This window comes from Bombina bombina, chromosome 2 (assembly GCF_027579735.1).
Source record: "Bombina bombina isolate aBomBom1 chromosome 2, aBomBom1.pri, whole genome shotgun sequence".
NCBI classification, from domain to species: Eukaryota; Metazoa; Chordata; class Amphibia; order Anura; family Bombinatoridae; genus Bombina; species Bombina bombina.
In genome coordinates, this window is record NC_069500.1 from 61,073,549 (window position 1) to 61,088,285 (window position 14,737).

The 14,737-nt window shown below is 41.2% G+C and overlaps 1 protein-coding gene across 1 annotated transcript in view; it reads right to left on the bottom strand.

Moving 5' to 3' along the window:
• LOXHD1 (lipoxygenase homology PLAT domains 1) overlaps positions 1–14,737 on the bottom strand; it is a 666,378-nt gene that overhangs the window by 168,841 nt on the left and 482,800 nt on the right. Inside the window, exon 30 of the mRNA XM_053701077.1 lies at positions 12,312–12,440. Coding sequence (XP_053557052.1) covers positions 12,312–12,440 — 129 coding nt within the window. The remainder of the gene's footprint in view (positions 1–12,311; positions 12,441–14,737) is intronic.

The following is a 14,737-nucleotide window of genomic DNA, read 5'->3' on the forward strand; positions in this document are numbered from 1 at the left end:
ATGTTAGGTTTAACTGTAAGACAGGTTAGGTTTTATTTTACAGGTAAATTTGTATTTATTTTTACTAGGTAGTTAGTAAATAGTTAATAACTATTTACTTACTAGTCTACCTAGTTAAAATAAATACAAACTTACCTGTGAAATAAAAATAAAACCTAAGATAGCTACAATGTAACTATTAGTTATATTGTAGCTAGCTTAGGTTTTATTTTACAGGTAAGTATTTATTTTTAAATAGGAATAATTTATGTATTAATTGTAATTTTTATTTGGAATTATTTTAATTAGATTAAAGTTAGTGGGTGTTAGGGTTACGTTAGGGTTAGACTTAAGGTTAGGTTTAGGGGTTAATAACTTTAGTATAGTGGAGGCGACATTGGGGGCAGCAGATTAGGGGTTAATAAGCGTAGTTAGCTGGCAGCGATTTTGGGGGCAACAGATTAGGGGTTAATAACTGTAATGTAGGTTGCGGCGATGTTAGGGACAGCAGATTAGGGGTTAATAAGTGTATTTAGGTGGCAACGACATTGGGGGCAGTAGATTAGGGGTTAATAATATTTAACTAGTGTTTGTGATGCGGGAGTGCGGCGGTTTAGGGGTTAATATGTTTATTATAGCAGTGGTGATGTCCGGAGCGGCAGATTAGGGGTTAATAATTTTATTTTAGTTTTTGCGATGCGGGAGGGCCTCGGTTTAGGGGTTAATAGGTAGTTTATGGGTGTTAGTGTACTTTGTAACACTTTAGTTTTGAGTTTTATGCTACAGCTTTGTAACGTAAAACCCATAACTACTGACTTTCAGGTGGCGGTACAGATCTTGTAGTTATAGGCTGTACCGCTCACTTTTTGGCCGGACAGGCAAACTCGTAATACCGGCGCTATGGAAGTCCCATTGAAAAAGGACTTTTTGAAAGGTGCGGTAGTTACGTTGCGTTACGGCCAAAAAGGTGTGTGGTACAGCTGTACCTACAAGACTCGTAATACCAGCGGTAGTGAAAAAGAGCCATAATGCTGGTTTTTCACCATAACGCAAAACTCATAATCTAGCCGTCAATTTGTTAATTGCTCACAAGATACAAGCCCCACTGGTGCTCTGAGCAGCTGCAGTATGTAAAATGCTGGTGCACTGAAAATATTTAGCTATGCTTCACATGCACGTGCAGAGAAAAATGTTATCACGCAAACAGTAATAACTTTTACTAGAAGCATTGTTGCCTATTCATGTATATTGCAAATATGTTTCTATTCAAAGATGAGATTTATCTATGTGAATGTAAATTTTGATCGGAATGTTCCTTTAAGTGTTTGCTCAAGCACAATCCAGAATACTGTAAAAAGTTTTTTTAACCCTTAAGTAAACCATTATTATTAATTGTATAGCAAATAACTAAATGGAAAACCCAATTTCTTATGCAGCTTAGCACTCGAGCAATATCCAACATGAAATTGAATGTGCAACCCCATAGAAGTCTATTATGTGCGGGATTTAGTGCACCAGCGTATCCGACATGCAGATGTTAGTGCACCCTAGACTATCGCTCAAGAGATTAAAAATTACTTTTGACAATATGAGCACAAATATAGAATTGCTGTTGATTGCGCTTGAGCAATGTTAATGCACACGCTAATATTTCTGTGCTTCACTTGTAATCTAGACCTTTATGTTCAAATGGATATTGAAACCATAAGCTAAGGGTAAACATTGTTCCCAGCTAGGGAACCTGTCCATCTATGTTCTGAGTCAGTGAACAGCATTCTCTGCATGCGTTTAACATTGCACACGCAAATGCTTTTACCATCCTGCTCCTACACAACCAATCACCCAAGAGCATGGCTTGTCAATCATCACAGATTAATTTATTTAGGATGATATAACGGTTAGGAAGCTGCACCAAAGGGATCCAAAGTTGAAAAACTGGACCCTAAAAATGTCTAATTATGCATTGTGAAAAAACTTTGCAATACACTTTGATTACTTATTTTACCCTTTTTCCTGAAATTTAAATATAATACTGACCCTCCAACATGCTACATGCACAGTGATTGCTTTATATGTGCCAAAGCCAGCAAAGGAGACAAAATCAATGCCACTCATGAGACTTTTCTAGGGGTATTTCCCTGGCGTGCAAAACCAGCAAACTTAGCCCACAAAATTACATTTTTAAACACTGTTAATACTTTTATTTTGCATATGGATATTTTGTGACTACAGTGATTCATCTAAATTGATAAATTTAAAAAATTGTTTAATGTTCCTTTAAATGCACTAATTAGTGGCTTGCTAATGTCCCAGTGGTCACAGTGATTCCTATTATGCATTAGTATGTGTCACATTATGTCATTATTGTATAGATATCCTGGCACAGCTCCTGCTACTGATGCAACATCCCTAGCCTGCTTTACTTTGTTCTTTTCGTATCCATTGTTAAAGAGCTCACCCCAGTAAGCTCAGGCAAATGAGTTTCTTGATCACTGTATGGCAACACTGTTTGCAACAATGTTTGTAACAATGTAATACATTGCTGCAAATACGTCTACCATCTATTACTGAAGCACATTTCTGAGCACATCTATATATGTTCACATCTATATATGTTTTTCAAAAGAAGGAAACCAAAGAAACAAAATAAATTTGATTTGAAGAGAAGTAAATTGGAATGTTTTAAATATTATTTATACTGTTTATAAAATCTTTACTCTGCCAAACTAGGAAAACCACTGGTGAGTGGGAATTACCTCTTATCTACAAGGCTGAGTGGATTTATGTGTTTATTTTCTGCCAGAGGTTAAGTTCAATTGAGAACTCTATATTAAATTTAATTTAATTAAATTGGCTCATCAAATGTGGCAAACATTTGGCTGTACAACTGATTAGTTATATATGAGAAACATTAGCTAAAGATACAGCACAAACTACTGTAATAATCTTTATGAAATGACGCGAGAAGCTTGAACTCATGAGGTGAAAAAATAAGCAGCAATTATGGGGCTATATCATTTCCTTCTTAATATAAGGAGAATCCATGGCATTATTCCTTACTGTTGGGAAATAGTGAACCTGGCCACCAGGAGGAGGTAAAGACACCCCAGCCAAAGGCTTAAATACCTCTCCCACTTCCCCCATCCTCCAGTCATTCTTTGCCTTTCGTCACAGGAAGATGGCAGAGAAGTGTCAGAAGATTCGGAGTAGTTCCTTAGAAAGGGTATCTGCCCTTCTATATGGGACTGGAGTTTTAAGTAGTCTTGTCAGCCTCTCAGTGAGAGCATTGACAATAGTTAGAGTCTGGAGATGCAGGGAGAGTCTTTCTGCGAACCCATCCAGACTGCCTGCTAACAGCTCCTAAGCAATCAGTGTTGACGAGTTTCACTGCCTGCTTTTTTTTCTCACTCAAGTCACACTTGAGAGCATGGATTCTGGTAAGATCGTTTAAATTTTTACATACAGTATCTCACAAAAGTGAGTACACCCCTCGCATTTTTGTAAATATTTTATTATATCTTTTCATGTGACAACACTTAAATGACACTTTGCTACAATGTAAAGTAGTGAGTGTACAGCCTGTATAACAGTGTAAATTTGCTGTCCCCTCAAAATAACTCAACACACAGCCATTAATGTCTAAACCTTTGGCAACAAAAGTGAGTACACCCCTAAGTGGAAATGTCCAAATTAGGCCCAAAGTGTCAATATTTTGTGTGGCCACCATTATTTTCCAGCACTGCCTTAACCCTCTTGGGCATGAAGTTCACCAGAGCTTCACAGGTTGCCACTGGAGTCCTCTTCCACTCCTCTATGACAACATCCCGGAGCTGGTGGATGTTAGAGACCTTGTGCTCCCCCACCTTCCATTTGAGGATGCCCCACAGATGCTCAATAGGGTTTAGGTCTGGAGACATGCTTGACCAGTCCATCACCTTTACCCTCAGTTTCTTTAGCTAGGCAGTGGTCGTCTTGGAGGTGTGTTTGGGGTCATTATCATGTTGGAATACTGCCCTGCGGCCCAGTCTCCTAAGGGAGGGAGGGGATCATGCTCTGCTTCAGTATGTCACAGTACATGTTGGCATTCATGGTTCCCTCAATGAACTGTAGCTCTGCAGTGCCGGCAACACTTATGCAGGCCCAGACCATGACACACCCACCACCATGCTTGACTGTAGGCAAGACACACTTGTCTTTGTACTCCTCACCTGGTTGCCGCCATGAGGTGCCATGTTGAACTTCCAGGGACCAGTATGAGAGAGTGTGAGAGTGATAACACAAAATTTAACACACCTGCTCCCCATTCACACCTGAGACCTTGTAACACTAACGAGTCACATGGCACCGGGGAGGGAAAATGGTTAATTGGGCCCAATTTGGACATTTCCACTTAGGAGTGTACTCACTTTTGCTGCCAACAGTTTAGACATTAATGGCTGTGTGTTTAGTTATGTTGAGGGAACAGCAAATTTACACTGTTATACAGGCTGTGCACTCACTACTTTACATTGTAGCAAAGTATCATTTCTTCAGTGTTGTCACATGAAAAGATATAATAAAATATTTACAAAAATGTGAGGGGTGTACTCACTTTTGTGAGATACTGTATGTTTAAAACGCTAGAAGACAGGGTCACAGTGTGGCTCCTTTTATCTTAATAGAATCATGGGTTAATGCCTCCTGAGGGGGATTTTTGAACAGTGGGGATTAACCAAATGTGATGCTTTGATTTTACGCTGCTTTATGTGTGAGATTTTATTGGGCTCATAGGCTGTTTGTTATAGGGCTGGAAGGCACAGGTTTTTACTTTCACTTTGAGTGGTGCGCAGCTTGTAGCTTGGCACACTTTCTCATAGCAGGAGCGGTCCTGTCTTGCGCACCATGTGACCGGGAGTGGTCTTGCTTTCATTTCCTCTTTCCTGACCGAGCTGGCTATCGGAGAAGACGCTTTTTCTCTGTATTGTCTGGGTCTAGGAGGTGGTGAGTGCCCCAGTCATTGGGAGTATAAAGGTACGTTTTTTTGAGAAATAAAAAAGATTTTTTTTATTTTCTGTGTCTTACTGTTATTAGCTTAAGTTATGGAAGATTCTGAGATATTAGAGGGTACTCCCCCTATTCCAAATAGTAATACCTGTTTATATTGTGAGGAGGCCATGGTATGCCCACCCTCTCAACTATGTTTCACATGCCTTGACAACGTTATTAGGTCTATGAAGGTTAACCCCTTTAGTACCACTGAGAACGGCGGTGTCTGAGGCCCTCAGTGCTTTACCTCGCCCCGCTAAATGCAAGCAAAAGGTTAAACATAGCTCTCCTGCCCAGGGGTCATCATAGAATGTATTGGATTTATCTGTTCTAACTCAGTTATCCGAGGATGAGTCACACTCTGAGGCTTCAGAGGGTGACTTTCTAAGCCTCCTGCTGGGGAGGAACCAGCCTTAAGAGTTAAGATTGAACACTTATGTTTTCTTCTAAAAGAGGTCCTGTCTACATTAGAGGTTCCAGAGGCTAAGCTGCCTGATGAACCTTTGATTGTTAAATTAGACAGAGTGTACAAGGACAGGGTAGTGCCGTTAACTTTTCCTGTTCCTTTAAAGATGGCAAACATTATTAAAACGCAAGGGACAGAATTGGATCTTCCTTTTCTCCTTCGTCTTCTTTAAAGAAATTATTCCCGGTCCCGGACTCTCAATTGGAATTGTGGGGTTCCGTCCCTAAGTGTATGGCGCTATCTCCACGCTTGTCAAAAGTACTACTATCCCGCTTGAGGATAGATTGTCGTTCAGAGAGCCGATGGATAAGAAGATGGAAACTTTTCTAAGAAAGAGGTTCCAACATACGGGATACTTGTTTCAACCGGCAGAGGCTGTTGCCTTGGTTGCTGGAGCAGCTACCTACTGGTGCGACTCCTTATCGGAATTGATCGAGGTGGAGGGTACCCTCGACGTCATCCAGGAAATAATTAATGCATTGAGAATTGCTAATTCTTTTATTTGTGATGCAAACATGCAGATTATTCACCTAAATGCTAAGGTGTTTTGTTTTTCAGTTCAGACCTGTCGGACACTCTGGCCTGTGGACATGACTTCTAAGTCCAGACTTCTTTCCTTCCCTTTTAAGGGAAAGATTTTATTTGGTCCAGGCCTGGACTCCATTATCTCCATGGTTACAGGGGGCAAGGGTGCCTTACTACCGCAGGATAAAAAGAACAAGTCTAAGGGACAAAGTTCTAATTTTCATTCCTTTCGTTCTGATAAATCCCAATGGCAGCAGCTCTTCGCTAAGCCCGAGCAAACCAAGAGTACTTGGAAGCCGGCTCAGTTCTGGAATAAATCCAAGCAGAGCAAAAAGCCCGCCGAGACTAAATCGGCATAAAGGTGCGGCCCCTGATCTGGCGATGGATCTGGCGATGGATCCCTGAACCAAGCATCTGAAAAGAGCGACAGTCTGCCCAGACTGTCGCTCTTTTCAGATGCTTGGTTCAGGGACGTGCAGGATCCATGGGTTCTGGAGGTCATAGCTGAGGGATACAAGATAGGTTTCAAGTCTCATCTACCCAAGGGCAGATTTCTCATCTCAAGCCTGTTTTCCAGACCAGAAAATAGGGAAGCCATTCTGGGGTGCGTGCGGGATCTGTCCTCCTTAGGGGTCATTGCCCCGGTACCTATCACAGAAAAACCTTTTCGTGGTCCCAAAGAAGGAGGGAACATTACGACCGATTCAGGACCTAAAGTGCTTAAAGGGACACTGAACCCAAATTTTTTCTTTTGTGATTCAGATAGAGCATGAAATTTTAAGCAACTTTCTAATTTATTCCTATTATCAATTTTTCTTCGTTCTCTTGCTATCTTTATTTGAAAAAGAAGGCATCTAAGCTTTTTTTTTTGGTTCAGGACTGTGGACAGCACTTTTTTTATTGGTGGATGAATTTGTTCACCAATCAGCAAGAACCCAGGTTGTTCACCAAAAATGGGCCGGCATCTAAACTTACATTCTTGCCTTTCAAATAAAGATACCAAGAGAACGAAGAAAATTTAAAAATAGGAGTAAATTAGAAAGTTGCTTAAAATTTCATGCTCTATATGAATTACGAAAGAAAAAATTTGGGTTTAGTGTCCCTTTAAATAAATTTCTAAACGTCCCCTTGTTCAAGATGGAGAGGATAAGGTCTATACTTCCCTTAGTTCAGGAGGGACAGTTCATGACCACTATAGATCTTAAGGATGCTTACCTTCACATTCCAATCCACAAGGACCACTTCCAGTTCCTAAGGTTTGCGTTCCTGGACCAGCACTTCCAGTTCATTGCACTTCCGTTTGGTCTAGCTATTGCTCCAATAATTTTTACGAAGGTTCTAGGGGCTCTTCTAGCTGTTGCCAGAACCCGGGGTATAGCAGTAGCTCCCTACTTGGACAATATTCTTGTACAAGCACCTTCTTTTCGTCTGGCGGAGGACCATTCGGAATCTCTTCTCTTTTTTCTTCGATCTCATGGATGGAAGATAAACCTAGAAAAGAGTTCTCTTATTCCAAGCACCAGGGTAGAATTCCTGAGTACTATAATAGACTCCATATCCATGAGGATATTTCTAACAGACCAGAGACGTTGCAAGCTTGCTTCGGCATGTCTTGCCCTCCGGACCTCCTTAAGGCCCTCTGTGGCTCAGTGTATGGAGGTAATTGGTCTCATGGTGTCCAGCATGGACATCATTCCCTTTGCCAGGTTCCGTCTCAGACCGCTGCAACAGTGCATGCTGAGGCAATGGAACTGCGATCATTCGGATCTGTCTCAACAGATCTCTCTGGACAACCGGTCGAGAATAGAACTCTTGGTGGCTCTGTACAGATCAGCTGTCCTGAGGGACATCCTTCTTAAGACCATCCTAGGAGATTGTTACTACGGACGCAAGTCTATTAGGATGGGTAGCTCTTTGGGTTGCCAAGAAGGCACAGGGCCAGTGGTCTCAGGAGGAACGCTCCCTCCTGATCAACATTCTGGAACTTCGAGCAATCTTCACTGCTCTGAAGGCTTGGCCCCTTCTGGGTTCGTCCCAGTTTATCAGATTCCAATCAGACAAAATAACCTTGGTCAACCATCAGGGGGGAACGAGAACCTCCCTAATGAGGGACGTATCTTGAATTATGGAGTGGGCGGAGGCCCACAGCTTTTCGCTGTCAGCAATCGACATTCCGAGTGTGGACAACTGGGAAGCGGATTTTCTCAGCAGACAATCCTTTCATCCAGGGGAATGGTCTCTCCACCCCAAAGTGTTTGCGGAGATATGCAACAAGTGGGGGGCGTCTCGTCTCAATACCAAGCTACCCAGATATGGGTCGAGGTCCAGGGATCCTCAAGCGGAGCTAATAGATGCATTAGCAGTGCCTTGGAGGTTCAGTCTAATTTACGTTTTCCCGCTGTTACCACTTCTTCCTCATGTAGTGGCCTGCATCAAGCAGAGCAGGCATCAGTGATACTGGTTGCTCCATCGTGGCTGCGAAGGATGTGGTTCGCGGATCTGGTGAGGATGTCATCTTCTTCTCCGTGGAAGTTACCTTGTCGCAGGGATCTGCTGGAACAAGGTCCTTTTGTTCATCAAAATCTAGATTCTCTGAGGCTGACTGCGTGGAGATTGAATGCTTAGTCCTAGCCAAGAGAGGTTTTCCTGAGAGAGTGATTGATACTCTCATTCAAGCTCGTAAGCCGGTTACCCGTCGCATCTATCATAAGGTGTGGAGAACCTACTTATTCTGGTGTGAAGAGCGTGGATTTTCCTGGCAAAATGTTTAGGTTGCCAGGTTTCTATCGTTTCTCCAGGATGGACTGGAGAAGGGCCTTTCTGCCAGTTCCCTGAGGGGACAGATTTCGGCCCTATCTGTTTTACTGCACAAGAGGCTCTCCGAGCTTCCCAATGTACAGTCTTTTGTTAAGACTCTGATTAGGATCAGACCTGTGTTTAGATCTAGCGCTCCTCCTTGGAGTCTAAATCTTGTTCTTAAAGTGTTGCAACGGGCTCCGTTTGAGCCTATGCATGGGATTGACATTAAATTGTTGTCCTGGAAAGGTTCTTTTTCTACTTGGTTTTGCTTCTGCTCACAGAGTATCTGAGATTACCGCCTTGCAATGTGAGCCTCCTTATCTGGTGTTCCATTCTGATAAGGCTGTCCTACGTACTAAGTTAGGTTTTCTTCCTAAGGTCATGTCAGACTGCAACATCAATCAAGAGATTGTGGTTCCTTCCTTGTTTCCAAATCCTTTGTCTGCGAAGGAACATTTGCTTTAAAATTTTGACGTGGTTCGTGCCTTGAAGTTCTACCTTCAGGCTACTAAGGATTTTAGACAAACTTCGTCCTTGTTTGTTGTCTATTCCGGGAAGTATAAGGGACAGAAGGTCTCTTCGACTTCCTTATCTTTTTGGTTAAGGAGTGTTATCCGCTTTGCCTATGAGACAACGGGACAAAAACCTCCTCAGAGGATTACGGCTCATTCTACTAGGCCTTTAAGAACGAGGCTTCTATGGATCAGTTTTGTAAGGCGGCTACCTGGTCCTCCTTACACACTTTTTCTAAATTTTACAAGTTTGATGTTTTTGCTTCGGATGAAGCAGCTTTCGGGAGAAAGGTTTTGCAGGCTATGGTGCCCTCAGATTAGGGTCCCCCCATTATAATTCAGTGTCCTCTAGAGCTTGGGTATATGTTTCCCAACAGTAAGGAATGATGCCGTGGACTCTCCTTATATTAAGAAGGAAAACATAAATTATGCTTACCAGAAAATTTAATTTCCTTCTGTATAAGGAGAGTCCACGGCCCCCGCCCGTGTTCTCCGATGGGCGGCCCTCTAAATTATATTTTTCTTCTGACACCATTTATACCTTGATATTTCTCCTACTGTTCCTTGTTCCCTCAGCAGAATGACTGGGGGATTGGGGAAGTGGGAGATGTATTTAAGCCCTCGCCTGGGTGTCTTTGCCTCCTCCTGGTGGCCAGGTTCAGTATTTCCCAACAGTAAGGAATGATGCCGTAGACTCTCCTTATACAGAAGGAAATTAAATTATCTTGTAAGCATAATTTATGTTTTTAAAGGGTTGGTATTTCAATGTAGCGTGTGGATGTGCAAAAAAATAAAACACATTTAAGATGCATGCACAGTTGCTGTCTTCTGTTCCAAACAACTTTCTAAATCTTTCTATAAAAAAATTCTAGTATGTCACTGTGGACCTGTTAAAAATATATGTTTGGCTGTTTTTATGGCTTTTGTCAAAAAAAAGTCTTTTTTAAAGGTACAAAACTAGGTTAAATGACGCTTTTAAATTATGAAATTTGTACTCTAATTAAATTAACTAAATGTTCACTTAATTACAATTATTTGAAGATTTAAACAATAAATATATAACTATTCAATGTGATATGAAACTATTAATTTCACAAGTCATGAATTAATATAATTGGTTAAAAGCAGTGGTGGGATTCAGCAGGTTCTCAAGAACCCATTCCTAAAATGTAGAAAGTGTAAAGGTTTTGTATTATATAGTTGGAGAGCCTGTTGCTAAAATTTTCGGAATCACACCACTGGTTAAAAGGGCAAAATACCTAATAGTTACATTACAATATCTTGGGTAGTAACCACCTAGCTTTGCTTTTACTTAATTTCCTCTTCTGTCCTCCTCTAAGTTGAAGTTTAAGAAATGTTGGATTGTTGAACAGAGTGCTCTCACATTGGAGCACAGATACACATGCTCTTGGGATCCTGCAATAGCTGCTAACTTCACTGATGAGGGGCCGTCAGCTCCCTCATGCAGGTATAGGTGAAAAATTAGGACCACATCTCTGAATTTCCTGGTGACCCAAAACCAGGCCCTTGTTTATGTCTATGAGGTCTCTGAGATACCTTTTATTCTATTAAGTGAGTTTAATTTCCTATAATAAAACAGGCATTTGTCAAGACACCTCCGCTCCTTGGACGTTGCCATGGCTGCAGGGAATTGTTGTCAGCGCGTGGTGTTGACGTCATCGCCGCGCGCAGCGATTGCAACACTGTGTGCCCCTGTGTGTCCTCCTTGGCACGAACCTGCACCTATGTAAGTACCTCTTTTACCTACTTTTGCTGCCCAAGTATAGGTTTGCCTTTGTATTTTCATGGGTGGTATATTTACTTTTGCTATTGTGCCCTGCCTCTTACTGAACCCTGCATTGCCTATTGACCATTCTCTTGCTTAACCTTTTTGTTACTAAGAAAGATTGGACTGCCTGCCTGTTACTGAACTCTGCATTGCCTATTGACCATGCTCCTTCTTAATCCTTTTAATACTGGGAAGGATTGGACTGCCTGCTCCCATCATTATGTGCACTAACTGGTGAGCATTCCTTTATATTTGTGTTTCTCTGGGTCATAGAAATGTTTGGATACCTCTGTTTCCTATTCAGCCTGTAACCTGCTCCTCAGTAACCCCTGCTGCTTATGGTGTTTGCTATTTCAGTACCTCATTCCTTTAATCTGTTTAACTTAGTTCTGGGATTTTTCCTTATCTTTCCATTTGATGCTGGGATAAGGACACTACTGGCCAGGATTGGTCTAATAAGGAAACATCCCACGAACATTACACCATGTGTATATATTAAAGGTACATTTGCATTGACCGTGTTTCAGTCAAGTTTCTGAAATTGTTGCGGATGTATTTGTTTTCTGCTTAGCTATAAGTTCTCATTTCATGTGCAAGATATCATGCATTGGGCAGATCACGCAATAGATGCTATTGGAGAGACTGACCACTAAAGAATCCGTGGGAGATATAGATTAAACGAGGCTCAATTAATTTTTAAAATGATCTCTCGCACTGGGGCCCCTTGTCAACCCAACAAGCCCTATTAAAGCCAAAGAATATGTTTGTAAAATGTAAGCAAATAAGTCTCTATTACTTACATAATTATCTCAGACATACTGGATAGTCCTCCTTAAGAATGACATGTAACAATGTATCATTAATGTTATCAACGAATGGTAGTAAAGCAATGTGTTTTTAAATGAAGATTGTGAATTAAGAATCTGTGATTAAGGCTGCAAGTCGAAACGCGTAAGATGAATTTTTAGCCTTACTACTATGTTCAGTTGCTTACCAATGTACCAATAAAATTTCTTTTTACCAACGCTGAGGGTGCTGATCATCTTTAAACTCAGGTATTTTTCAAATTGATTCTGTGGTTTCATATGCTGATTAATAAAGCTTTGAGAGAAATAAAAATGAACTATTGTGCAATATTTTGTGTGCGTGTTTTTAGACATTTTGAAATAGGGGCCACTGTTATTTATTAAGCTACTATACTGAACAAGTATCTTACCTTTGTTATCGTGTCCAATCTTTAGTTTCTTCAAAGATCCAATATCCACAGCCTCTACTGTAAATATATCGATCTGCCCTCGCTCAAACTTGTTCTTGTTGTTTTTAGACGCTTTTAAGTTCATAAAACCTGATTAATTAAATGGAAATGAAAATTGACACATTAGGGTTGTACAGCAGCTCTGTTATTTAATGTGCTAGCTTTCTGCCACAAAGGGGTTAAAATCTACTGTTGCTCCTAAACAAATCTTGCAACACAATAAGATTCCATAATAATAAAGGCTCAAAACTATAATCTTTAAAAGGTTATTATATTCACAAATATGTCACCATCTATATGGAAGAGTAGCACTGAAACTTTACAAAATATTAAATACAAACTTTATAAATTCTTATTGAATCTAGCAGGAAATGTGTGTGCACATCTGTTACTGTTGTACTAAAGCTCATTGGGAGATGAGGACAACTCTCACTGCTGTATTGGTGGGCAGGGGAGATCTTCACAAACCTGGCAAATAAATCAGATGACTTATTCGTCACCGCAACCTCCATTTTTCCACAAAGCAAAAGAATACAGTGTGTTAAGAGCATGAACAAAGAAACGCATTGAATAGAATGTCCCTTCTGAAGCTCCAACAAAGGTCTTTTTTAATTATCTCATTTGCTTCATTCTCTTGGTAAACTTTGTTGAAAAGCATACCTAGTTAGGATCAGAAGCAGTGTCCCGTCTAAGACCAGATTTTGTGAGTGACCCAGCAGTGAAACAGTTAGGGCCAGATTATGAAAGGCGTGCTAACTGCTGCGCACAAGCGATAATAGGTATATTGCAGCTCTTTACATGCGTTAGAAATAGCGAACGTATTACCCATTGAAAATAAACTTAAGCGCAATTGATTTTAACGTGGGTCGGGATAGAGCAACTTCAGAGCTCTGGTAAACTGATAAGCGAGACAAAAAAGTTGCACAAAACACATAAAAAAAAACATTACAAAGTACAGTTACACCCATAATAACATTGTCTAATAAAAAGTATATAAAAAAATATTTTATAAAGAGGTTATAAAGGCTGAAATATATGAGGTTTCAGGTGTTCAGAGGTTTCAGGTGTTAGAAGAAGAAAAAAGGGCTGCAAAGGGCTTTAACATAAAGATACACACATATATATATATATACATGTCTAAATATGGTATATATATATATATATCCTATATAATAAAAGACAAGAGTTTGTCTGAAGCCGTCATGCGCAGTTCAGACAAACTCTTGCCGCGAGGACCCGGCAGCTCAGCTGCAACACAGAGGCGCGCGAGGACCCGGCAGCTCAGCTGCAACACAGAGGCGCGCGAGGACCCGGCAGCTCAGCTGCAACACAGAGGCGCGCGAGGACCCGGCAGCTCAGCTGCAACACAGAGGCGCGCGAGGACCCGGCAGCTCAGCTGCAACACAGAGGCGCGCGAGGACCCGGCAGCTCAGCTGCAACACAGAGGCGCGCGAGGACCCGGCAGCTCAGCTGCAACACAGAGGCGCGCGAGGACCCGGCAGCTCAGCTGCAACACAGAGGCGCGCGAGGAGAGAGAGAGAGTGAGAGAGAGTGAGAGAGAGTGAGAGAGAGTGAGAGAGAGAGAGAGAGAGAGAGAGAGAGAGAGAGAGAATTTTAAATATAACACAACACGGCCCGTTTTAACGGGCTTTAGGACTAGTATATATATATACAAATTCCAAAAAATAGGAGCGCACTCGCCGGGTCTTAAACAAGTAATAAAATTTATTTAAACAACGTGACGTTTCGGGGTGGTTAGCCCCGTCCTCAGACCATTACAACAACTCAAATAAGCAGCAAACATTTATACATTACCCTCCACCATCACCACGTACTACCGGAAGTGCCGCCGGCGTCCTGCAGAACTCAGTGCACAGGTCCGCTGGTTGCCATAGCAACCCGGATATACAGCTCTGAAATTGAAAAAAAGATTTTAAAAGACACAGCAAATACCTGCCATATAGATACTTATATTGTTTATCATACTATAGGAGTATTTAGTAATCTCTGTGTGGCTAACTGTTAGTGTTATTAATATACGCCACCATGTAAACATGTACCCGGTTGTCAAGGCAACCGTTGTAATGGCATACAACCCAACGTAACCTCAAATCATAAATGTGTATAATAGCAATGCTTAATAGCCTAGTAGAATCATATATGAGCTATTGATGTAGCTAATTGTGACAGTTCTATAGAAAACTCCCCATATATAGCAATTCCCTTAAGCAATAAACCTTTAATGTGGTACTGTATTAGGGCTAAGACAATAGTAAAGTGTCACTAAAACTTTATCTATAACCTTGGCTTATAAGCCAGAGACATGATTATAACTAGGTCTTCTTACAAGAAACAATGCCAATCCAATTGTGTATTTAACCCCTTGG